Raw genomic sequence first — 24,627 nt, forward strand, 5'->3', positions numbered from 1 at the left:
ATTTGGCTTAGATTCCCCTAACCCCTAAACCAGAAGCTATCAGGTCGCTAGCTCTGATCTGATGCCATACATTTCAATACCATGCTATGCAAATTGCATCTAAAGGTGTCCGGTTTAGCCACCTTCAAAGCACTGGGTGTAGGATGTGCACCTGCCATTTACCACAGAACCAAGTGGCCAGTCATTAACAATGGGCTGCATTTTCCAGGAGTCAACTCTCCATTTAGTCAGTTCAGGCTTTTCCACTCAACCACAGGCATGGTTTCCAGTTCCCCTTTCACGTTGTAACACCGCGACACAGAAACCAATGGGACCAGAAGCAGAAAATTGCTATTGCTCACTGGAGGTGGTGGGTGGCAGGCAGCCATCCTCGGAGGGGCTGCAGCCGCTCCCCGTGTGGTCCTCGTCCTCAGAGCCGGCCACCACGAAGTCTGACAAGGCGCCTGGGACATCTTGGACAAAGTACTGGGAGAGCTCAGATTCGGAAATCAGGGAGTCCTGCTGAAGAAGAGTGTCGGGTAGTGAGGAAGCCGCACCAGAATCAGATTATTGTAAACTAATAACTTCCTATCTGTTCAAGCACACTTTGTCCTAATCCACAGTCATTTGAAGCAGCTGTGATAGTAAACACCCACTTACATTTTTCCATTACTATAGAATGGCTAAATTACACAATGAATAAAAAGGTGATAAATGCTGTCAGACAATATTTTGAAGTATTTTTTTTTTCTTGCCAAATGTTTAGACATGATGAGGAAAGTCACAGCAGCAATGTATCAAGTGTCCCAGGAAAAACACTGGGAAAAGAGATAGCAAAAACAGAATGAAATTCCAAGCCACCGGTTCAGCCTACCGATGAACAAAAAACAGGGGAGCTTAAATCTTGCACTGAGATGCACTGGGATGCACTGGGGTTTAGGAACAGCCAGCTGAGAAAGGCTCCAGTCTCCCTAAAGTCGTAGGTCCCCTCAAAATTTACAGAGGCCTCTTTATTATGGAGCCATTTGAAAACTGTTTTTCAAACTGCATCTCAGTTTTTCTATTTTGTTGCCCTATCCTTTTCCTAGATGAATATCTAATAAAAGAAACACAGATGTGCATAATTGTTTCCAAATTAGCATTGTTGCCATTTCCTGTGTAAAGTGGCCAAAATAACTCATGGACAGAAAACTGGGTTAGGACCTTCGGCCTGACTTACAGGCGCCAGGAATTGATTTGTGGGTCAGCCGATAAAGGTGGTAGTGAGACTTGACTCACCTTTTTTGCAAGAGAGGGACTCCTCGAGGGGATGCCTGTAGGGGGGAAAAATCGCCATATTGTCAAAACAACGAAGCTCACATCCTTACAAACAGGCTCACATCCCTAACTAGAAAAGATGGAGCCAAACAGATTAAACAAGACTCTCTTTGCTGGACTGGCACTGATGGCCCACGTGCATGGAGTCTACCTGGGTACTTGATCCCCTCCCCATCCCACCTCCCGAGATTCAGTTCATGCTTTGAGCTCTAACTCAGATGCTACCATCTCCATGATAATCCCCGTTGGGAGTAACTTCCTCTTCTGAATTTCAAAAGAATTTTATACTAATAGCTTTCCATCCACCAGTTTCCATACACACAGTTTTCTTGTAAGTGTATGCATCGCATCTCCCTTCCTCAACTACTTAACTACAGGGCTGAGACCTTCACTGATCTGACCACACAGTGCTCAGCATTGCACTGCATCTGGGAAGTGTTCATGGATTATTTGTTGGATGGACTGAAAGATGAATGAACAAAGGAACACCACTCAAGAAGCTCATAAAGGAACTGGGGAGAGAGTTGAAATATCTCTTTTAGTTTTTAGTTGAAGGATGAAAAGACAGCACTGAGGCTTTAAATTATATGCCATGAGCAAAAAGATCCTGGGCATGTGGATCATGGCTTAATAAAATCTTTCATAAATGATCAAGTGGATATGTTGGGATGATGAGAGGACAGCTTTCAGGCAGGTCAGGAGAATGAGCTGCTTGAATAAAGAGCACATTATGGTTGTGCCCACTTTAAATATATTAATTACGGATGCAAATAACCAGGGCATTTCATGCTTGTCAAAATATTCTATGCCTTCCTTTTCCTCTGACAACCAGTAACTTATGTCTCAGTTCCTTTTCCTCCCAACATCAATCTTAACATCAGCAATGTCTTGAGTTTAGCCATGTTTGCACAGTCCTTTCAACAGGAAACATTAGTCTTAAACTTTGATACAGTGTTTCATGTTTTGAATTGATATGAAATTCTTACTGTCTCAATCCTCTGCCTGAAAGTTTCCACTTGAGAAGGGGGAGATCATGAGTTTTGCAGCCTAAGTTATCCTTCTTAGGTTGAAACTTTTAATTCATGTAAATAAATCCCAGGTTTTTTGGACAGATAATATTCTGCATCTCTTCAACAACTGATATTTTGGTGTCACTTCATTTTCATCAGGAACATTTCAGATGCATTGTACATAAACACATGAAATACTGCTACCTCATTTTTGCAAATTAAAGTAGCATAAGAAGTATACATGATTAGAACTTTAATAGAGCCCATTAAATAACTGCAGGAGTCAAAAGTAGCAGCCAAGAGAAAGCATAGATTCTCTTTGACAGCTACTTCTGCCAAACCTGAGAATTACAAAGAATTCAATAATATTGCACAGTGGAGTGCCCCAGGGAGAACTTAATGAAAAACTCTTCTGAATGTTGAATGAAAATGTGCAATTACAGTACCTAAGCCAGGGGAGGAATTGGCCTCTTTGCTCTCCTGGTAAGTGCTGTGTGCTATCACTGCATCCATTTCCTGCTCGGAAACCTGATTTTCAGCAGAAAGTACAAATTAGATGGTTTTATTTATTTATTTTTCCCCAATAAAAGCAGCTAGGACCAGAATCAGGGCTGAGTACAGATAAAAAGGAAAACCACAGGGCAAAAGATTATGACTATCCTCTGAAGCAAAAACTCAGGGCAAATAAGACATACAGCTAGGTAAGCCGATTGCTTCAAACAATGTGTTCAAAACAAGACCTTCAGTTGGTTCCCAAGTTTGTTAAGCAGAGCATTCAGATGCTATGGTTACCCACAACATGCTGACATCGTCTTTTTCTAGAATAGAATACTCCCTTTGAATTCTTTTTTCCTAACCTTTATTTAAAAAATTTCGAACTTACATAAAACTTGCAAGAGTAACAAGAATAATATACTCTTCCTCTAGATTCACTATTTTTTAACATTTTGCCATATTTACACTCATGCTCTGTCTTTACACACACACACACACACACACACACACACACACACACTGCTATAACTTTGTACTGACCATTTGGGAGTTGGTTGCAGAGATTATGACAAATCAGGGAATTTAATGTTGCTACAGATGACTCTCTAACATACATTCCACATTCCAATTTAGCCAACCGTCCTAATGCTGTCCTTCAGAAACGCTCCTCAGAGAGTGTCTGTAGACTGGAAATAGTTGACGGAACTAATGCCAGCCTGCAATGAAGGAAGAATTTTCCCCGAGAGTGCAACTCAGCACTCAGCTTCTTTCATCCTCATCTTGCTAGGAAAAAAATGTCACCTAAGCAAAATGGTGCACATAGCGATGCAACTGATTTACATTCTGATCTAAGCCCTTTATTTTGTGGACATTTAGTGGACTGTCACCGGCCAACCTCTTTGCACAGTATTGCTTTATAGAATTTTGTTTTCTGGCAATCCAGAATTCAGTTCATGATCTTGGCATATCTCTTTGTCTCCTTTCAGAGCCTTTCTTTATCTTTCATGATACTGATATTTCAGAAGGAACGAGCCAGTCCAAATCCTGTTTGTCTGAGGGTTTCTTCATGCTTAGGTATGGATTATGCATTTGGCAGAAAAACTACAAAAAACTGTTTCCTTCTCAGTGCATCACAGAGGCACTCAGGGTCATTGTGTTTCATAACTGGCAAACACTTTGACCACTTGAGTAGGATGGAGGTCACCAAATTAAAAAAAAAATTTTTTTTGTCATTAATGAGTAATCTGAGGAGACAGTTTGAGACTTCGTCAATATTCTGCTCCTCAATATATTTTCACTCAGTGGTTTTTAACATCACTGATTATTCTTGCCTGAATCAATTCTTACAATGAAGTTTTCCAAATAGTGAAACTTCATTATAACTCTTCATTTTCTTCTGTATTCATAGGTATGATGGTAGATTCACAGGTTTTCTTCCCCATCATTTGTTATCCACAACTGTCATTCATGGGAAGATTTTTAAAAGCTTGGTATATGCTGAACTATGAATATTTTAAAAGACAATTATATAACCTGCACAGAGTTATTTCTTAATGGTTAGAATATTTTAAACTTAGAATGGTAATTTTATATGTTAAAATAACATCTAGCATAAATAATATTTGGATAAGTATAGCAATTTGTTTTAATAAATAAATAAATATTTCTATACAGGATTCAGCATTACATTTTAACCTAACAGATAAATCATAATCACATCATGGCCTTTACATACTATTTTCTAGTAAGTTTCACAGGAAATAAAACATGTGTACACAAACACACACGTTTACAAAGCAAAGAGTAATTGTGTGTAAATGAGCCAGTGAAAGAATCAGCTTAAACAGTAATTGCAAATTTTTCTTGATAATAGACGTTGAATATTTGCATTGAATAGACATTGAAATATTGTTTTTCTGAGTGGGAGAAAAATGGCTTGGGTTTGAAATAAGAGAAAGGTTTCTTGGATTATTCTAATTATGCTGAAAGCTTCAGTACCAGTTAGAAAGCAACCTCCATTACTTTCTCCTATTTAATACAAGCTAGAAACTGCTACCGAGGGTCCAAATCTGTTTGTCTAGACGTGGAGGGTTTGAATATCCCAACTGGGCAGCCACTGTTCCAGTCATGAAAAACAGAAAAAAAGAAAATCCTTGTGGTATTTCTATTGGAACGACATGAAAACTAAGGAAGCACATACATTCAGGATCAAAATGTACTATTGGCATGAAATGCTGGGGTAAGTTGTACAAAAATACATTAAACATAAAATGGAATCTTGACTAAAAGAAAAATATAGTATGATGTTACAACTAAAAACACCATGTTTTACCTAGGAAGAAATGTGAAATCCGGTCAAACAAATACTGAAATTTGGTTTTGCTGGACATATCTTCAATACCATCAATGATGGCCATTTTACTGTGGCTAGAAACATGAGTCAACCTGTGTGTTTAACAGGATCACACAGACCACCAGTCCATCAGGATTATGTTTTGTGCTGAAATGCCATTTAATGGTTTGACTGTATTGGCACAGTAGGCAGATTCCTTTGTGCTGATATGAAGTGGAGCGCCATACAAATCATGACCTGTGTCATGCTGGAACAGATTTTGAAGTCAGGAATGCCTTGAAGCCAATGGTAGTAAGCCTCTAAGAACTTAATTTTCTGTAACATTGCTGGGGGATGTGCCTGGTCAGCCACGGCGTACTGGCTGGCCTCCTAAAGTGGAAGGAGGCTGGCTGTGTGGGTGGTGTAGTCCAAGACAGGACTATAGGAAGGAGCTCAGGTTGCTCTCGCCATGACGATGAGGCAAGCACTGTAAAAGTGACCCATAGAGAGAGCCATGGGGACAGCAAGGGAGGCAAGGAGACCAGACTCGAAGGGAAAGTGTCAGAGCAGAAAGGGGAAAAATGGAAAAGAGGTGGAAGTGGAACTTGATTTTATATGAATGATATTTATTCAGGAATATTTTAATGTAAGACAGTGTTAAGAATGCACATAGACCAGAGAAAGCAATCAGGGAAAAAAAGAGCTGATGCTGAATCAGTCTAATGCTACCCTTTGTCAACCACTGTGGCTAATGTCCCCTTCCCAGATCAAGGCATGGCGTTGCAGCTCGATAGCTCCCATTTGTGCTGGGGAGGAACAGTACAACAAACGAACACCCCTGAGATACTAGCAATGATATCATAAAGTTAACACACTAAAGAATCACACAGGGCACACGGGAGAACCCACACCCTCTCCTGGCACAGAATTCTTACTCTTAACACAGCAGGCAAGTCCATCAAGCACAGCAGTCTGGGACTACTTGGGATATAATCTAATACTACTACAAACAGTACAAAGGGTGTGGCCATATGAGGTTATATGTCTCACCAGAAGTAAAAAACCAGCTTGGGGTTACTCAGAACCCAGCATTCCTAATATCCACAAATAACTTTAAATTCACCAATAACATTGTCAAATTTTTCTAATAAAATTTTCTAAGAATGTGAAGATGAAAAAGTCTAGATCAATGATTCCTTTCCTGTGTGTATCAGTTATCTTGGCCACTATGTGGGCAAAGGCTGACTCCCAGCCCCAGCTAAGTGAACTGTCTCACCAAACAGTATGTACTGTCATAGGAACAGGTGTGTCACTGCTATGGAAAAATAGCCACAGCATCTTCCCACACTCGGCATACTACGCAACATTTCACCTTTGGATTAGGGTGTCGGCCAATGACAAGGCGAACAGGTCCTGGGGGGCATTTGCTCAAGATGGCGTGGACTTTGCTTAAAGCAGCATGGCGAACGTTGACTGAATTCACTTCCAGGATTTGATCTCCACGGCTAGAGAGGGCAACATAATCAATACGCTGGTAATAGTTAGATTTGTACAAGATTTCCTTTGGGAGAGGTTTATAATAAATCTTTCCTGAATACTTTAAAGAAGCAAATGATGTTCTTTCTTCTTTGCATACATGTAAAAAAGTAACATTTATATCAACACATTAGATTTAAAATTGGCAAAGGCCATTGTACATATCTACTCATGTTTCTGGAAGTTGTGAAGTTAAAATTGATAATAAGACAACAAAGGTTACCATTTCTTGAGCACACAGTGTGCATCAGGAACTATAGGGAGCAATTTACATAACAATGCTTTGCATAGGTACTATTATTTCCATCATAGATAAGGCCATGGGCTCAGAGATCACCCTGATAGCAAACACTGTTGAACTCAGGTCTATTTACCTTTTGATCACCACGTGATAGCCCCTTGGCCACCATTGGTTTCTTTTTCCCTACCATCTTGAAATGATTATCATAAGATAATTTAAGGAGGAAATATCTGAAGCTCAAAGGTTATCCAAGAATTTGTAAAAACGTTTCAAATTTGAACAAATGAGAAACTGGGGACAAGATGCCCATTCTGACTTGAAATTACAGGGAGAGAACTCAGTAGGAGAGAACAAAGACTCTTTATGTGGGGTTTGAAGAATGTTCATTTGGCAGGCTCCAGACATATGGAACCATTCAAGAAAGAAACATCATCTTGGGATGTCATTAAAGGATTTTTTTTCCTGGGGTTCTAAAAGTATATTTTCTTTAATGTACTTTGGATGATTTGCTACATTTTTTTTTCATATGGAAATTCACTCTGCTGATTAACTAAAAACATAATATAATCTATTAACAGGGCCCAAAATGGCAACCTCAAGGAATGTCATTTTGACAGTTCTTCAGCTGCTTAAGATGTAGAAGCTTATAGGGGAGAAAGGTGATACTGTTTGCACAGAGTACTTTGTGCAATACATGTACATTCTTGTGCAGTTTAGGTGGGCACGAACCCACTGCAATTACTATATAACACAACACCTAGGCATCTTTTGTATAAACAGAAAACCTATGCTACAACTCAACTAGCTGGATTGAGAAATCAGACATGTAGTGACTGCAGACAATTAAGTATCTAGACATCACCACTCAAAAAGGTATGAAACAACAGGAGAAATTGAGGAGATTATACTTAATAATAAAAGCTTCCTATTCAAGGTCATGATTTGAGGACTCTCTTGTATCCAGTGATTCTGAACCATTATGAGAAGTTCTCAGCATCGCATATGAATTTTACACAAATGAACATAAAAGTGGAAGAAAATGTTTAGATAATCACAGATGGCTGTTTAGAATTGTATTTTGTCGAATTTCTGAAACTGAAATTCTGAGTCCAAATAGAAAAAATAGGTAGGGAAAAGCAAGATCCAGAGTTCTCTAATTCAACTAAAGTTCATTTATATCAGCTTTTCATCTTTGGAGATGCTGTTAATTATAATCCTGGTTATATTATTGCAAATAATACAAAGATATAGAATCACACAAAGGAATGTAAGGGGGCAGATCTCTTCCCTGTGTATGTATCCACATATTCATGAACACACCAGCAGCCTATACTATGATGTTCACAACAAACCTCAGGTTGCTCTCCATCTTGGCCACTGATCCTGGGGCAAGGCTGTGAATGTAGATGCCCGGAGGGCTGTTTTCTAGAGCCAGGCAGCAGGCCCCAATACCCAATCCAACTCTTGGCTCTGTGAGAGGCATCATTCAAAGAAAACAAAATCAAAAGCAGAAAAGAGTGTAAGTGATTTGAAACTTGCATTGATGTACCAATAACCATTTATTTTTTGATGAGACTTAGAACCTAAGTCCTGATTTTGTTGATATTGCCATATTCTGCTGATGAAATGAACCTGTGCCAGGACCAGGGCTAACTATAAACTGTGAATTAGTCAGTGGTCTACTCTCTGATTAGCCTAAAGAGCCTCCTCAAATCTGCTTTTGGAAAAAGGCAGAGTGGAAGTAATATTTTTCATTCTGGACCCATAGATTTAGATTTTCTTTTGCCTCTCTTTTTAGCAACTAATCTCTTGGTTATTTTATTGCTCATCGTATTTCTACAGTAGGTAGGGAGGAAAAGGAAACAAAGATGAAAAGCAGTAAGATCTGGTGATGCCCATGACTGTCAGTTACTGGTGTTAACTGTACTCCTAACTATAATCATTTGTTCTTTAAAATTTTTTATTAGCCCTAGAATTTAGCTAGTGAGTGATTTTTTTAAAAAACACGTGTCTCTGACACAGCAATTCATCTGGGAAGAGCTAAAGGACTCTGTGCTACTGATAACTTCCCTTTGCTTTCGTAAAATGATTAAATCTCTACTTTCGATTCCACTGTCCATTTAGAGGACACCATATGTTGTTGGTAGTAGGTTGTTTCAAAGGAACAATTTATAGAAAAAAAGTATATAAGGTTAACCTAAAAACGGATTACAAATGGTTATTTGAGAGAGGTTAACAGGAGTGAGGAATAGCTGGTATCACCTTTGTTCAGTGTTACTTCCATGACAATTCTGTCCTTGGGCCCAGGGGTCTTCCGACCCAGGGATGAAGAACTGCTTTCATCGGAGCCCCCTGCTGGGGTCCCCCCACTGGCGTTGAAGTTTGGGGAGCTGGATCTGCTCACATGCGTGGGTGTTGAGCAGGGCGTCAGGCTTGGGCTCAGTAACTTTGTGCGCACCGTTAAGACAAATAATCCACTCCGGATTTGCTGAGAAGACAAAGAGAAAGTAGGCCTAAAACATTCAGACTGCCCGTATGTCAAAAGATGGGCAAAATATCACTAAACCCAAATGGAAAGAAAGAAAGGAAGTAAAGAAGATACAGGGGATCAATAGGAATGTTGTTACCTTAAAGGTATGAATGGCTTCTTGAAATGTCAAGCCCTTTATTGGTATTCCATTCACATCTAGGATTTCATCCCCTAGTGACCAAATATGAGAATTACATTAGTACCAAGCTTAGGATCTAACTGCTCCATCGGTGAGATAGGTTCCTGATTTACAACGCTATAAAATAAATTTTATAAATTTTACTGTTCTAATCCACTTTCATTAGTTGAGCTCCCAGGAATGTCACAAAAAAGAATGGGACTATTAAGGACAGTGCATATTCTTATATAGTAATTCTGTATTTCCATCATTAATTAAAACAGCTATGGGATGCACTGAGATCTTGATTCTAAGCCATTGCCAAGTTTGACAATAGATGTCCTACATTTAGAGACAAAACTGCAAAACCTGAGTCCCAATTCTTTCCTCATAATTTTTGCTTAAAAATTTAAACCCACTGGTAATGAAGCATGAACACAAACAACATGTGAGAAGCCACTCCTATGTTTGCAGAAAGACAAGCTCCTTGAGCATGAAGAATCATCATGGTGTATAGAGAGTGGTTTTAGAAGATAGAGACAAAGAACTTGCAAGATATTATTTAAGAATGGTGGCCCCACCTCTATAAACAGTCTAGATACCTGGTCTTATCAATGCTATTCCAGGTTCTCAGCCATTAAGCTGGCAAGTTACTATAGACTGTTGTCTAAGGGATTACTGTGGGCTGATGTCAAATCTCTCTCCCCACTAAACTTTCCTGGACTCATGTTCAACCCCAAGAAGGTGAAATCAGGTCACTCTTCAAGCTTTCCAGCCATTGACAGTGTCTGCTGGGGATCTAAGGACTGGACATCCTGCTGACATCTCAGAGCTTGTTTCTGGTTTGTGCTCTTGGGACATGGTCTGTTTTGTGGAATAAGAGTTCATCAAAAACACCATGAAAGGGCCCCAGAGACAGGAACGGATGAACCTCGCACATCAGTACGGGGCAGGAGGGGGACTTCCTGCACCAATAACAAGGTGCAGGACAGCCCAAGAACACACCTTTCCACTTCTCACGGACAAGCAATCCCAGGAGCACACAGTGCATTCGATGAAAGGAATCCTGCAGAGGGGTTTGAATGTGCAGCAGTAGCTCATGCATTTGTTATGTGTCTTTTCCCTTTAATGCAATTACAGAAGTTGTAAAATAAGCGAACTAATCTGTGTAAAAATCATTACCTAACTAGGTGAGGTTTTTGGTTTGTTTCCACATGGGAAAGGGATAGAAACACTAAAATGATTGCTCACACTCTTAAAAATCTCTATGTAAGACATTTTGAAGATAGATTGCTTAACACATTGAAAATCCATTTCAATGACTTACATTTATTGTAAATGAACACATGAAAAAACAGTATTTGGGAAAATCAACTGCTATTAGCTTTTCCTAACTATTGATTTTTTCCCCCTCCATTTTGCTCCATTCTGCCACCATTGCAGGATTACTTTCATTCAAGTTTACATATGGCATATCCATTTAAAAATGCTTTGCTAGAATTTTACATTGTTCTGAAACCAGACACAAATGCCACCTGGGAGTTAACCTTCCCTGTACGAGACAGAAATAAATATTCTGCTATCAAATACTAAGCTTCATCACCTCGTATCATTAGCATATAGACTTCCAAGGTCGTTCTTCCTAAAAAAAGGGAGACTCCAATTCACTGTTACCAGCTTTAAAAAACATGCCAGTATAACACAATAGCACCTATAGTTTGGGTCAACTGAAGTGAACAGTCACAGCAGCTTTGAAGGTAACTAGAAATATTGTGATTTAATCATTTCATGAAGGAAATGTATTTATAAGGGATGAAAAATCAGGATTCATAAATAAGTCCTAGAGATCTAATGTACAGCATGGTGACTACAGTTAACAATACTGTGTTATATACTCAAAAATTCTTGAGAGTAGATCTTGAATGTTCTCACCATGCACACAAAGGCATTAGGCGAGGCCATGGTTGTGTTAACTAATAACCTTCCTGCGGTAATTATTCTGCAGTGTGTACCTGTATCAAATCATCATGGTATATATACCTTAATTCACACGATGTTATATATCAATTGTATCTTAAAGCTGCGAGGAAAACAAAGCACTGTCTAATATGCTTATGCATGGCAAACGGTAGGTGCTCCGGAGAATGTAAAAGATGTTTGTGTACTCCAGCCCCCAGGCAAGAGTGGATCTAAACTTTCAGGACCTTTCAAGATAAGGAACATGATCAAGGACTAAGGGGACACAATGGACAAATTTAAAGACCCAATAAAGGTATCAAGTCACTTTCTACGTATCGCACTTTATCCCTGCAACAACTCCTCCAGGTGGGTGTTAATATTCCAAGTTTACAACGAAGGGAAGTGAAGCTCCAGTCTATCAGTTATCCAAGGTCATGACGTGGTAGGTGTTAGACTCAGCCCAGGTATTCTGGACTCCCACGTCCGTGGCCTTAGACATTTGCCAGTTGCTTCACATCGTGCAGGGAGCAGATCTCAAGGGATCAAAGCCTCCCGCCAGTGAGGACCACCAAGAAGCCTTCTCCTTACCTTCTTTAAGTCTTCCATCCTCTGCAGCTGATCCATTTGGGAAAATGGTCTTGACAAAAATCCCCATCTGTCCTCGAATGCAGTCTCGACCTCCAGCAATGCTGAAGCCAAGGCCCTGTACCCAAAGCAGTTGGGGGTCCAAGCTGTCATTGCAGTATTGAACTGAGGGCACCTTTTTCCATTTCATTATTTCACTGATGGCATCCTTTTGGTTGCAGTACTTCATTGAGGTGTCTTTCCCAACCTGGCTCAGAGTTAAGCTAACCAGCTGTAAATTCGAATTTGTGTTCCCTTCCATTTCCCTCCTCAGATCTATTTGCATTGTACTTGTTATGCACTAAACATTAAAGGGAGAAAGTTTTAGGTTGAAATATGAAATTGCCAACATTTGACAATCTTTGATCTCTCAAAATGGCAATTTCACATGGATTCACTTATAGCTCATGAGTCATTTCACAATATCAGGTGCCATATTTGTCATATTCTTTGGTTTTTACTTTTTCCATTTTGGATAATATCAAAGTGGTTATTTTGAAATATGCATAATGTCAATTAGATTTATTCTTTTTTTTTTTTTTAGGAGAGCAAGGTACAGGCTTTTATTTAGAGATAAAGTGAAAGGCCAGAGCTCCCGGCTCATGCCAGGAGGGGACAAGAGAGTCCCTAGATTTATTCTTTTTATGATAATAGCTATGCTATGAAATTTATTCAAAAGGATAACTGTGAGTATTCCCCGAGGCTGCAGAATCTGCTTTTCTTTCTTTTAAGTGGCAAAAGTTGGGGCATTCAGTGCACCCTGGGCTGTGCCTTTGCTGCCAGAGGCTAGAGACTCCTTATGTCGGGCAAAAAGTATGTGACCATCTCTCTCAGAGGCGCAAATCCATACAAAGGCCACTTAACTTATTCCTCTATACATTTAACTTTTTATTTCAAATAAAAACAATAATAAAAGCAACCATTTAAGACATATATGTGAACATTCCCCTGGAGGGCAAAAGAGTGTGGAGGAAAGAGCTCACCTTGCCTTTTTCTTTGTAGAGCCCAATGATAGAGATGACCGATGGCCGAATGAGTCTCCAAGGAGAGTCCACCTGGGTGGTGCTGAGGGAGCGGGTGGACTTCTTCACAATGTGGTATTCCTAAAAATCAGCACGCAGCAAGGTGAGAGGCACTCTCAGTTATCCTTCTGTGGCCTCCGGCATAAAAACATATTCAGATTTTGAAAACTTCAGTTGTCTTTTGGGTTAGACAGCCAGTTCTCTCTGGTCCATCTCTGGTCCAGCGCCTTAAAGGGGATTCCTTATAAATGGCATCTCCTGAATTGATTGCCAGGCCCTCCTCCCCACATAAAGAGCTGCTTGGGAGCCGCAAACACCTGGCTTGCTCTCTCCTCAACCATACTCTACAGATCCTACTTGCAGTCTGGAAGGGAGTCAGGAACCAGAGAGAAGAGGCCTCGGAAGGTAGGATGCCCATCCTGTGGTGAGGAAGTCACCCTCTACCTCCATCCCAAGTTCACAATCATGATTAGAAAGTATCTTGCCACTTCAAGTTCAATTCACTCACTCAAGCCCTTATTTCTTATAAAATCCAAACCATAAACCCAGACAACTGTTACTCCATATAAAACATTCCACTGAGAAACTGCAGTGGCTTCAGTTCTAATCCCTCACATTTGGAAAATAAAATATTTTCCCATAAGCCACACTTTCCCATCTTGGCACACAACAGCTCAAATCTTGGTCTTTTTTTCCTGTCTATCACCCACAATATACATGTGTGTAGGCAGGGTATACTATAACATATACCGGAGATAAAGTGAATTTATTGCTAAAGCACTTTGACAATCCAGCTCCTCACTATTCTTAAAATAATAAATTTCTTTTAAGACACAGATATTCCAGCCTAAGTGGAAAAAAAGTCCCTTCATGTTTAACATGAGAAAAGAGACATTAGAAAAGAGTTTTTATCCTTCACTAGTATATTCTACATTCAAAGGTAGAAATGACACGTCTGCTAATGATGGCCAAATTTTTATATTCCTGGCCACCTGGGAGTTAACCTTCCCTGAACATTTGTATTTTGCAGTTTTACAAAATATCTGCCAGCTCTATTGGCCTCCCAGACTCTGATTCATTAGAGTCTTTTACTGAACCATTACTGAAACCATTATGGAGATAGCCAGACTTAGTCCACGGGTTTTCAGCCTTGGAATACAGAAGTTCATGTGTGGGCCTGTGAGGGAACTCTCCCTCTGATCTGCAGTCTCCAGCAGTACCCCATCCCCTCTTCCCTTTGGAAGCTTCCCTGTATGCTTCACTGTTCCCTTCAAGAGTTTCAGAGGTCCCGTTGCACTTCTTAGACTTCTGCTGTCCAATATGGCAGCCACTACTCAGGTTATCTATACTTAAGATGCATTAAAATGAAAAATACACTCTTCAGTCTCACCAGCCACTTCTCATCTGCTCCAGAGACACATATGACTACCGGAGTGGACAGCATGGATATGAGACATTCCCAGCACAGCAGAGAGCCTTATTGGATGGCTCTATTACAGACAATACTTTTTAATGGAGGGAGAGAGAACAAGAAGAATGAAGGGTGAATCTTGGGAGAAAAAGGGAAGGGTAGAAAATGAGAGGAGAAGACAGAGGAGGGGCTATTTGAAAAGGGATAACTGTCTCTTCTCTAAAATCTTCACTAGCCTGTCCTTCCTGGCTTCTAGAAGCCTGGTTGGAAATAGGTATTTCTGGGCTATTGATACGTCAGATTTCCTCACAGGTCGGTAGAGAATCACCGCCTCCCTGTTAGACAGCCTTGGCCCCGGTGGCAGTAAACCTTCTCTCGTCTTCTGCACTGAACCTGCCTGGCAGTGTGGCTCTCCTGTCTTTCGGACCTCTCTCTGACTCTGCTGGTCCAACCGGATCCTTCTAAGCAGACCACAGACTCGCCCCCAGTTGCGGGTCTGGCGGAGTTTTGGCCTGGTCCCAAGCACGTCTGCCCCACCTTTCCTCGGTACCCCACCTCAAACTGGCTTTGTGCGGATTCAACACAAACTAGCCTGATGGGCAGCTGCCTCTGAAACGTGGGCCCTCCTATTGTACAGCCAGGTAAAGGTTTTTTTCACAGTGATTCTGGCATATTACTTTGAGCAAAATATTCAACCTCTTTGAGATTCAGTTGTTTGATCTGTAAAACGGTAATAACACACCAAAAGTAAGGGTCTGGCCCGACGACCTGGCCTGGGCTTTGAGCTCCGTGTGAGTCTGGGTGTCATGGCGGCCACACCCCATCCTCTATGTCTGCCTCGCTGTGGGCCTGGACACAGGATGCCAACGGTCCCCTTGGGCCCTCTGGCTGATGCTTTGAGGACTCAAAGAACAGTCCGCAAATTCCCAGAGACTGAGCGGGCCTCCGACTGGGTTATGAGATGCCTACCCGGGTTCTGCAGGGTTGAGGATGACAGAATCGAGGAGCCCGGAGCTCCCATGGGTACGGGCCCTGGAATATTCACCTCACCACCTACGTCCCCCACCCCTGCAGCCCCTCTGACTTCGGCTGTTTGAGCCATTATTGTGTAACGGTAGGAGCCTAGGCACAGTACAGGCACAGCCCCCCGCCCTCTCTCAGGGGGCCCAGCACCTGCCCACCAGCTGTTACACCGACACCTGAGCGCCCCCTGCACAAGTGGTGGTGGTTTGCCACCAGCTCCTGGCAGCTGAAAGCAGCTCCCGGTTCCAAAACACACAGTGGGAAGGGATCAAGATGGTGAGATCCGACAAGGGATTCTTTTTCTCTACTGTTTTCCAGACGGGCTTGCTCCTAATCTCCCCGCACTCCCACTCTCTGTACTCTCTCTCCGGGCCCACAAACACACATAGTTCCTCAGAACTCGTGTTAGACAGCCTTGGCCCCGGTGGCACTAAATCTTCTCTCGTCTTCTGCACTGAAACTGCCTGACGGTGTGGCTCTCCTATCTTTCTGACTTCTCTCTGACTCTATTTGGTCTTTCAAGCCTTTGCTGGTTCTTGAAAGAATAAAAGCCTAGAGACCCGACCCACGGGGCCCAAACAGGCTCTTCCATCCGCGAGGGCCACTGTGACTGCAGGAGAGGCAAGGGCCCCCTGGTCTTACCTGTGCTGCTCCACCAGAGTCCAGGAGCTGGGGAAGGGAGTGCTTTCGGCCGTCGCGGGAGACCTCCAACATCCTGGCCCGGGGGTCCCCGTTTCGCACCATCAGCTCATTGTATTCCTCAACAGACTCCAGACGGTGTACACCCCCTTGAAAAAATGGGGGAAAACATGGTTTGATGGCATAAACTTGCTACATTTACACTCACATTCATGCTTCTCAGAAGGCCTGGTGTTCAAACTTTCAAAGCACCCAGCTCACCACGTTCTTCCATCAAGCTCTGCACAAGCTAGGCGTGTGTTGAGGCCATTAATGTCAGGCTGTGAAGAAAGTGCCAGTTTTAAAGGGACCAGACTGGGTAAAGGGCAAGGTGTGCGTTTCATCCAAGTGAGAGCAGCCATTGCTGATGAGGCAATAAACAATAGAGAGGATGTTATCTGTAGACGGTTTTCTAGTGAGGGAGGAATATCACTTTGTGGTTGGTATAGTTCCATTGTTTGAGCAGATGCTTTTTTTCACATAGAGCAGTGACTTTTTAAACAAACTTTTCTTTAAAGTCTAACAGCTTACAGAAATGTCACAAATCAAAAGTGTATATTCCATGAAATTTCACAAAGTGAATGTACAACATCCAGACCAAGGAATACAATAGCATCAGAACCAGGAGCCCTTTTTGTGTCACTAACCACCCTTTATCCAAGGGTGAACATTACCTTGACTTCTAATATCATACATTACTTTTGCTTATCTTCAAATGTCATATAAACAAACACATATATGTCCTTTTTTTGTATCTGGCTGCTCATTCTTAGCATTTGTTTGTGAAATTCCATTATATTGCTGCATTCTAATAGTTTGTTCATCCATTTCTGTATATTATCTTATGGCATAAACATAAACATGCTATTGCTAATGGATATCGGTTTGTGTTCAGTTTTAGATCTAGGACAAGGGTCAAGAAACTTTTTTTGGTAAAGTCCAGATAGAATGTATTTAGGCTTTGTGGGCCACAAATGGTTTCTGTCACACATTCTTTTTTTTTTTTTTTTTTTACTGTAGCTTTGTTTTTTATTAATATAATTTAGCCAACTTCCCAGGTCAATAAATACAAGTCTATGAGGGCTATATTTTATTTTATTTTTGATAAACATACTATGATTTATTTAACAAGTTATCCTTATTAATGGGTGTTAAAGTTTCCAATAGGTACATTCCCAAGATGAACATCCTTGAACATACTTTAAAAAACAATACTTGCACATTATCTTCTTCCCATAAATTCTTGAAGTCAGATTGGGTCAAAAGGTATTTTCATTCAGAATTGTTTACATGTTTTCATACTTCCATCCAGAAAAGTTATATTAGTTTACACTCTTATTAACATTGATTGGGAGATATTATTTGCCCCAAATTATTACCAACAATAGACTTTGTAAATATTTGCAATGTGGTAGAAAAAGTTCATGTTATACTTTGAATTTACCTCATGTCACACATTCTTTAAAAAGTCTTTTTATGACCCACTACAACTGTAGAAAGTCTTTCTCACTTGTGGGCTATACAAATACAGCTGGGGACAGTAATTTACTGACCCCTGCACTCTCACTCTCTGTACTACAGACTAGAATATATGGTAACCGAACCTAGAATATATGGTTACCGAACATTCCTATGGATGTCGTATCTGTTGGATGTAGACCTAGGAGTTGCTGGGTTACAGGTACACGTGCACCTTTGACAAAGCTATATCACCAATGTGTGAGAGTTCTAGTTTCTCCACATCCTTGTCACACTTGACAGTGTCAGTTTTTTAAAAAATTCTGGCCACTCTGGTGGATATGTTCTGGCATTTCATTGTGGTTTTAAATTCATATTTCACCAATGAATAATGAGATTGTACTGCTATGCAAATATTCATTGGCTGTTCTTCTTTTGCAAAATTATAAAGTGCCTGTTCAAGTCTTTTGCTCATTATTTTATTAGCTGTCTTTCTGTTGTTGGTTTATAGGATTTTTTTAAATTGTTAATATATTTTGGATACGAATTCTTCATAGGATCTATGTATTGTAATCACCTTCTCCATGGCTGTGATTTGCCTTCTTATTCTCTTGATTGAATTTTTTGATGAACAAAAGTTCATGACTTTAATGTAATACATACAACATACCAACTTTTCCCTTTATGGTTAACACTTTTGTGTCTTGTTTAAGCAATTTTTATAGTAATAATTTTTAGAGACACCTTTATCAGTACCTCATTTATATTATATGTTATTTTAAAATAAGATAATTTACAGGGCTTTAATCTTTTTTTTTATTATTTTGGCATTGTTAATGTACAATTACTTGAACAACATTATGGTTACTAGCAGGGCTTTAATCTTAAATGATGGCTCAATTACACTGAATATAGCTATAATCACATTATAATGTTTACATTATACATGCTATATATATGTGTGTGTGTGTGTATATATATATATATATATATATATATATATATATATATATATATACACACACACCTATGTGTTATGTATATAGCTATACACACATATAGATTTTCCTTTCATTTGATGACCTAAAATTTCAATTTACCTAAAAATTTGTCAGGTTTTCATGGAATAAAACAAGATGATTCCATACTCTTAAAAATAACTGGCATGCTTTACATATCCTTAATTTTGATCTTTTAAAGGGTGTCAGATGATCAGCTATGGAAGTACATTTTTCTGATAATATTCCTTTCTCTTAAAAAAAAAAAAAGCAGTTCCTGTGTGGTGATCTCCAATAGGTTCTTCACAATGGTATAAAGGTCATATCAAACTGTGGGCAAAGGGTTTGTTTGTGTTTATACAGAGGATCAAAGCCTAATTTGGCTACTCAGAAAATGAATTAAAATACAATATGAAGAACTTCCAACATCAACATCCTCTGGAAGAGTCATTCCAGAAGATGATCATCAAAGAAATTCAACAAAGATCCTGGTGCTGTTGCAGTTGTAGCTGCATTCATCCCACCGGTTCCTGGACTTGCCATTGGAATGAAGAAGGAGGTAGCTAAGCTGGCCTGTGCATACAGTAAAACAACAAATTTGACTGGATCTATACTGTTGGAACTCAATCAAGAATTAGGAGGAGCGCAAGTTGCAGTGCTCCAAAATCGTGTGACTACAGACTATCTACTGTTAAAAAAACATACGGGATGTGAACAGTTCCCAGGAATGCGTTGTTTTAATTTGTCTGATTTTTCTCAAACTACTCAAATTCAGTTAGACAATATCCATCATATCATTGATAAGTTTTCACAAATGCCTAGAGTACCTAACTGGTTTTCTTGGTTTCACTGGATATGGCTGGTAATTGTAGGTCTGCTTTTGTTATGTATCTGTATTCCTATTATGTTAATGTGTGTATGCAATTTAATTAGTAGTTTGTTAAAACATATACATGCTTATGTTACTCTACAAGAAGATATGTCAAAGAAATAATCAATCTTCCCATGTTTTCTTCTGTCTGCTACTTCTATAGCTTCTCTTCTTCCTTCCTAATTACAACCCTTTAGTAGAATTGGTACCTCATATCAAAAATTACTGAGTATCATAATTCTTCCAAGTGGTAAAGATACCTCAAGACAAATGCTGGGCATAGAAGCCACAGGGCATAAATATGCAAAGAAGTAAAAAGCTAACCTTTTCAAAGAATATTGCTTCTCTCTCACTCACTAACTTTACATTTCCCTGTATGGCCCCGGAAGATGGCTGGTTAGCCAAGACGGGTAAGATTCCTCAAGGGAGGAACAACCTAAGACAGGCACAGTCGCAGGGGGGCCATCAGGTGAGAAATTGGGGATCAACAGAGGTGAGGCTTACAACCTCACCCCCCCTGTTTTGAGAGAAATCTTCTGCATCCGTGGATGTTTTGTTGCCCTTGTCTAGCTTGGATTAATACTTAGTCTATAGGCACACACCTGATCACCTACATTTGCCCTCTTACAGCACTAAATTATGTTTTCTATATCTTGCATCTACCTACCACTTCAGTATTTTATTTAAAAAAATAATAATAATAAGGGAGAAATGTGGGAATCACATATAAATCAAGCATAAAAATCAAATGAATAATCATATCTGACTTGATTGTTTATAGTTTATGATGCGTGATCAAAACTGAAAGTTTCTGTGATATGACTGCCCTTGCACTGTTCACCATGTAAGAACTTATTCACTATGTAAGACCTTGTTCACCATGTAAGAACTTGTTCATTATGCTTCAGAAGATTGGAGACTGTTGAGAATTAGGCTTGGGGTTGATTAATGATTGTGCATTGAGTCCCCTATACAGAATGTTATTGTTGTTAACAACCATTTGATCAATAAATATGAGAGATGCCCTCTCAAAAAAAATACTGAAGTATTTTTAATAGTAATGAAAAGTTAGAATAGTGCTGATATAACTATATTAAAATATACATCACAAAGAAAGGTTTGGTCTTTCAAAAGCTAAATACTAACTTTGATACAGTTTTCCAAATACCTGAAATTCTTTTGCAATGAAAGAAAATTTTCCATTTAAATAGAACACAAACCTGTGACACTAACATAGGTAAATAAAAAATACCAAAATTAAAAGGGAAACCTGCTGGGAAAAAAGGAGGTAGAAGGTAAGGAAAATCTGGGTTAGAATATCAGGAAAAGTGTTCCATGAAATTGCTTTAGTCATTTTGGAGCCAGTCTGGGCAAAAAATTATAGTGGAAATGGCAGGAACCTCTTTGCAGAACCTCCTTAATAATTCATGATCAGATTAATCTATCTTGGCATGCTTACTCATCTGAAAAAAGATTTATTAGAAGAAAATTCCTTTTGAGCTGACAGAGAGGCACTTGGCGTCTCCAGAAGAGAAATTACATATGGCAGTGTCTATAGATAATATACTGATATGTGAAACCAGAGTGACTTACTTTAAGAAAATATGAAATGTCCAAGTTTATATGACAAATTGGGAGCTGATCACATTCAAATCTCCTGTATTCAAATGTCTGTAAATGCAACATACTTCACAGCACTGAAGGAAGACTCCATTCCTTAAGCCTCTTTAATAGGCGTCCGAATGACTTCTCTAGTCTCATCTCCCACTACCTGTGACATGAATTCATGGCTGCAGCCTGCTGATTTTCAAAGGAGAGGATTTGCCCTCTTCCCGCAGCCTTACCCAAACTGCAGGGCATGTAAATATCACATGAAGTTTGACCCAACTTTGTGGGGTGCCACATCTCTGCCCCAAGGGTCTCCTTCCCTCTTATCTCTCTGGCAAACTGCTGTAGGGAATCCCCGCCCCGGCTGGATTAGCAGATCTTCCAGAGAGCTGGGGAGGAAAAACAGTTGCCCAAACCTTCTCTTGTCCCTTGTCCCTAAACATTTCTTGTGCATTTTGTCCCAACTTTTTCCTCTTCTTTTGTTCTGCCAAATCCTGCCAAGGCTCCAGCCGTCCTTCATCTGTGTCCTCTGGATGCCACCCTGGAGCACCACCACCCAGAGAGGCTTCGGTCTCCATACCTCTTGTGCGTGTCTTACCATGGCCTACAAGTGCTTGAGAATCTTCCTGTCTGTATCCATTCAAGCATCTCTCCCTCTTGAGAGGGAAAGAAGGGAGAAGAATAAGGACAGTGAAAACAAAGGTGACAGTGATGAATGTGATATGAATGACAACAGTGGTAATGACAATAGCAGCTACCATGCGGTGAGGGTTTATTGCTGCCCCATTTTGGGGTGGCAGTGCCATATTTAGTCTCTCAACTTGCTCTTTCAATGAGGCCCAGCACTTAATGGTGTTCCCATTGATTTTCATAATAAACGCACATCTTAAGTCTCATTTTATTCATGAAGAAGCAAAGACTCAGAAAAGTGAAGTCACTTATTCCAGGTCACACAGCCAGTAGTGATGCAGCTGGGAATTGAACACAGGTCTACCTGACTTCATGCATGTGCTTCTTCTACTATTCCCTGATTCCTCATTATGGCCCTGGGGATCTGGGAAGAATACAGGAAGGGAAGGTGACATCCATTTGTGGCAAACAGAAGCCAGTCCTGGATTTACTACTTGGCTGAATGTGCTGCTCATTCTAAATTCACAGCTTACAGACAGTGAGCGAATGATGGATCTACAAGTTCCTCGGTTCTCAGTTCTATCCCCCTTCCCACATCTATATCTATAAAGCCTTAGACTGGGGAATAGTATTCTTTTCAAGATCCTGAGGAAGCTGAGGGCTGGGTAAGAAGAACTCTGGGAGGCAGATCTCTTTGCTGAGCAAGTGACCTTTGGGATTCCTTTAACTTCTCTGCTCTCATAAAATGAGGAATGTGGATGTACTGGCTTCAAAGGTCTCTGATATTCCCTAGAGTTCTGTGGCAGTGCCCTGGGAACCATTCATTCGGTGCTGATCAGCTCTGCCAAGACAGCTGACCTGAGCTCCTCTATGGCCCTGGGACTCCTGGCTCAACACAGATGCAGGATTTAGATGTAGTTCCCTCTGTTGTTCCTTGGGGCTGAAGGGGAGCTGGTTACCTCTCCATGGGAGAACCTCTGATATGCCGTCTCTCCTCAGACTTATCAGTCTCTGGTCATTACAATGCTTTTTGTCACAAACCCAAGTTCTAACATCTGTTCATATATATACTGCCTAGTAATTCTGAGTTACAAACACAAAGTGATTAATTTTGTCACTCAGGCATTAAAAAAAAACTGATGTATTTAATGGTCCTATGCCTGCCACTTTACTTGAGAATTACTCAGGCAAGGGCCAGGCAGGGCGGGAGAGAGATGCTCGCCGCTGGCAGGCATGGACACCACCCTCCCCACTGATGTGGGCGTCAGAAAGAGGAAACCAACACTTCTTTTTGAATACTAACACACCATGCTTTGTTAGCTGCTTTTATGTGTCTTTTTTTTTTTAAATCTGATCAACCTTTCAAAGTTAGGATTATTATCTCCTTTTTGCAGGTAAGGCAGTGGAAGTTCGGGGACATTAAATAACCAGCCTAAGGCCATAGGTAACTTAAGAGCTATGGGGTAAACTTGCTTCTGCCAAGCTCCCAAACTCCTGATTTTCCTGCTATTCCAGATGTCTTTTCAGGGTAAGTACCCAGGGCTGACTTATCCTTCAGGCCAGTTGACACAGTGCTGAAGGTCCCCAGAAATATTTTAATTTTAGTTTCTTTTACATTCAGAAGGAAGAAATGAACATAGTGATAATTAATAGGTAACACTGAATCCAGCTTGTATCTTTATACCAATGCAGCTGTAAAATATAACTTTTAGTACTTTGTAATAGAGGAAAGAGCTCATCAGGTGAAATTACCTAGGAGCCACGGAAGTCATAATGGGTCCCTGCACAAAGCCTCTGTTTTCAACACTGACCTCCTCTCCCTTGAGGATAGGCCACCTGATAGAAGGATATGCCCGGGAAATGCTGAATCAATGTTCCCAAAGCTGCAGCTCCATTCCATTTTCCCCCTTTTTAGTTGAGATGCAGATTTGATATTTAATAAATAGCTATTTGCCCCTTGTTCAGGTGCACCAAGGGCTTGGGGGAGAGGTTTTCTGGGAAGATGGGCCATCAGGAATACTCCACCGTGAAGGAGTCGCCTGAAGTCCTATTAAAGCAGATGGCCCAAACACACAGGAAATCTAAGTTGAAGCAGAGACAAACAGAGATGTTGGCATTCACTATCATTATGACTCAAAAATATACACGTGGGCCCGTCAGGTTGAATGAGGTTTATGCCTGGGGCATGCACTATCTAAAGGAAAAACAATTTTGAGATTTTAAGGAAGAAAAGAGCTTGTCTTGTTAATGACTTTACGCTCCCACTCCTGAGGCCGGAAGCTCAGACAGGCTATTATCAGGTAAAATGTTCCTTACCTGAAAGACGACTCTTGAGCTTCATTTTACTGCTGCCCTGTTTGGGACTTTCCAGGTTCCCCTTGGATTCCTCGAGGCCACACAAATCTTGGGGCTCATCTGTCCCAGGCATCTGAAATGCAGACAGCCCAGACATGATGGGAGAGGCTGATCAGTAACCTCAAGCCTTGAGAAACAGAAGTACAGGTGTCATGTGAGAAAGAAAGTTCACAGGTTCAAAAACACAGCCCTTCAGAGAACTTGGAACCATCAGCCTCTGGCCAGCCAGTGCCTCCTCAGCTCACTTCTTACCCACAGCATGGAAGCAGGAGGTTTCAAAGTGGAGATGGCCCCAGGGGCCATGTCAGTTCTTGAGGAAACTTGTTGGTCAAGGCCATCCAGGTGATTACAAAGGCATGACTAGAGCCCAGGTCTCCTGATCTGTGGGATAATGCTTTTTCCTACAGTGCAAGTTGCAACAAATATTTGACC

General features: G+C 40.6%; 1 protein-coding gene across 14 annotated transcripts in view; it reads right to left on the bottom strand.

Moving 5' to 3' along the window:
* Positions 1-24,627, bottom strand: part of PDZD2 (PDZ domain containing 2) — a 356,980-nt gene that overhangs the window by 32,762 nt on the left and 299,591 nt on the right. For 12 of the 14 annotated variants that reach the window (XM_037001705.2, XM_073237473.1, XM_073237468.1 and 9 more), the window contains 11 exons: positions 24,157-24,268; positions 16,240-16,385; positions 13,125-13,244; positions 12,106-12,220; positions 9,538-9,611; positions 9,173-9,398; positions 8,263-8,380; positions 6,506-6,638; positions 2,753-2,834; positions 1,258-1,292; positions 342-501 (listed from right to left, as the gene is read on the bottom strand). In XM_037001705.2, the coding sequence (XP_036857600.2) occupies positions 342-501; positions 1,258-1,292; positions 2,753-2,834; positions 6,506-6,638; positions 8,263-8,380; positions 9,173-9,398; positions 9,538-9,611; positions 12,106-12,220; positions 13,125-13,244; positions 16,240-16,385; positions 24,157-24,268 (1,321 nt within the window). Of the gene's footprint in view, positions 1-341; positions 502-1,257; positions 1,293-2,752; positions 2,835-6,505; positions 6,639-8,262; positions 8,381-9,172; positions 9,399-9,537; positions 9,612-12,105; positions 12,221-13,124; positions 13,245-16,239; positions 16,386-24,156; positions 24,323-24,627 lie in introns of all 14 variants that reach the window. The other 2 variants (XM_037001759.2, XM_073237507.1) reach the window with 2 other exon arrangements.

The sequence above is a fragment of the Manis javanica genome, chromosome 1 (assembly GCF_040802235.1).
Source record: "Manis javanica isolate MJ-LG chromosome 1, MJ_LKY, whole genome shotgun sequence".
Taxonomy (NCBI): domain Eukaryota; kingdom Metazoa; phylum Chordata; class Mammalia; order Pholidota; family Manidae; genus Manis; species Manis javanica.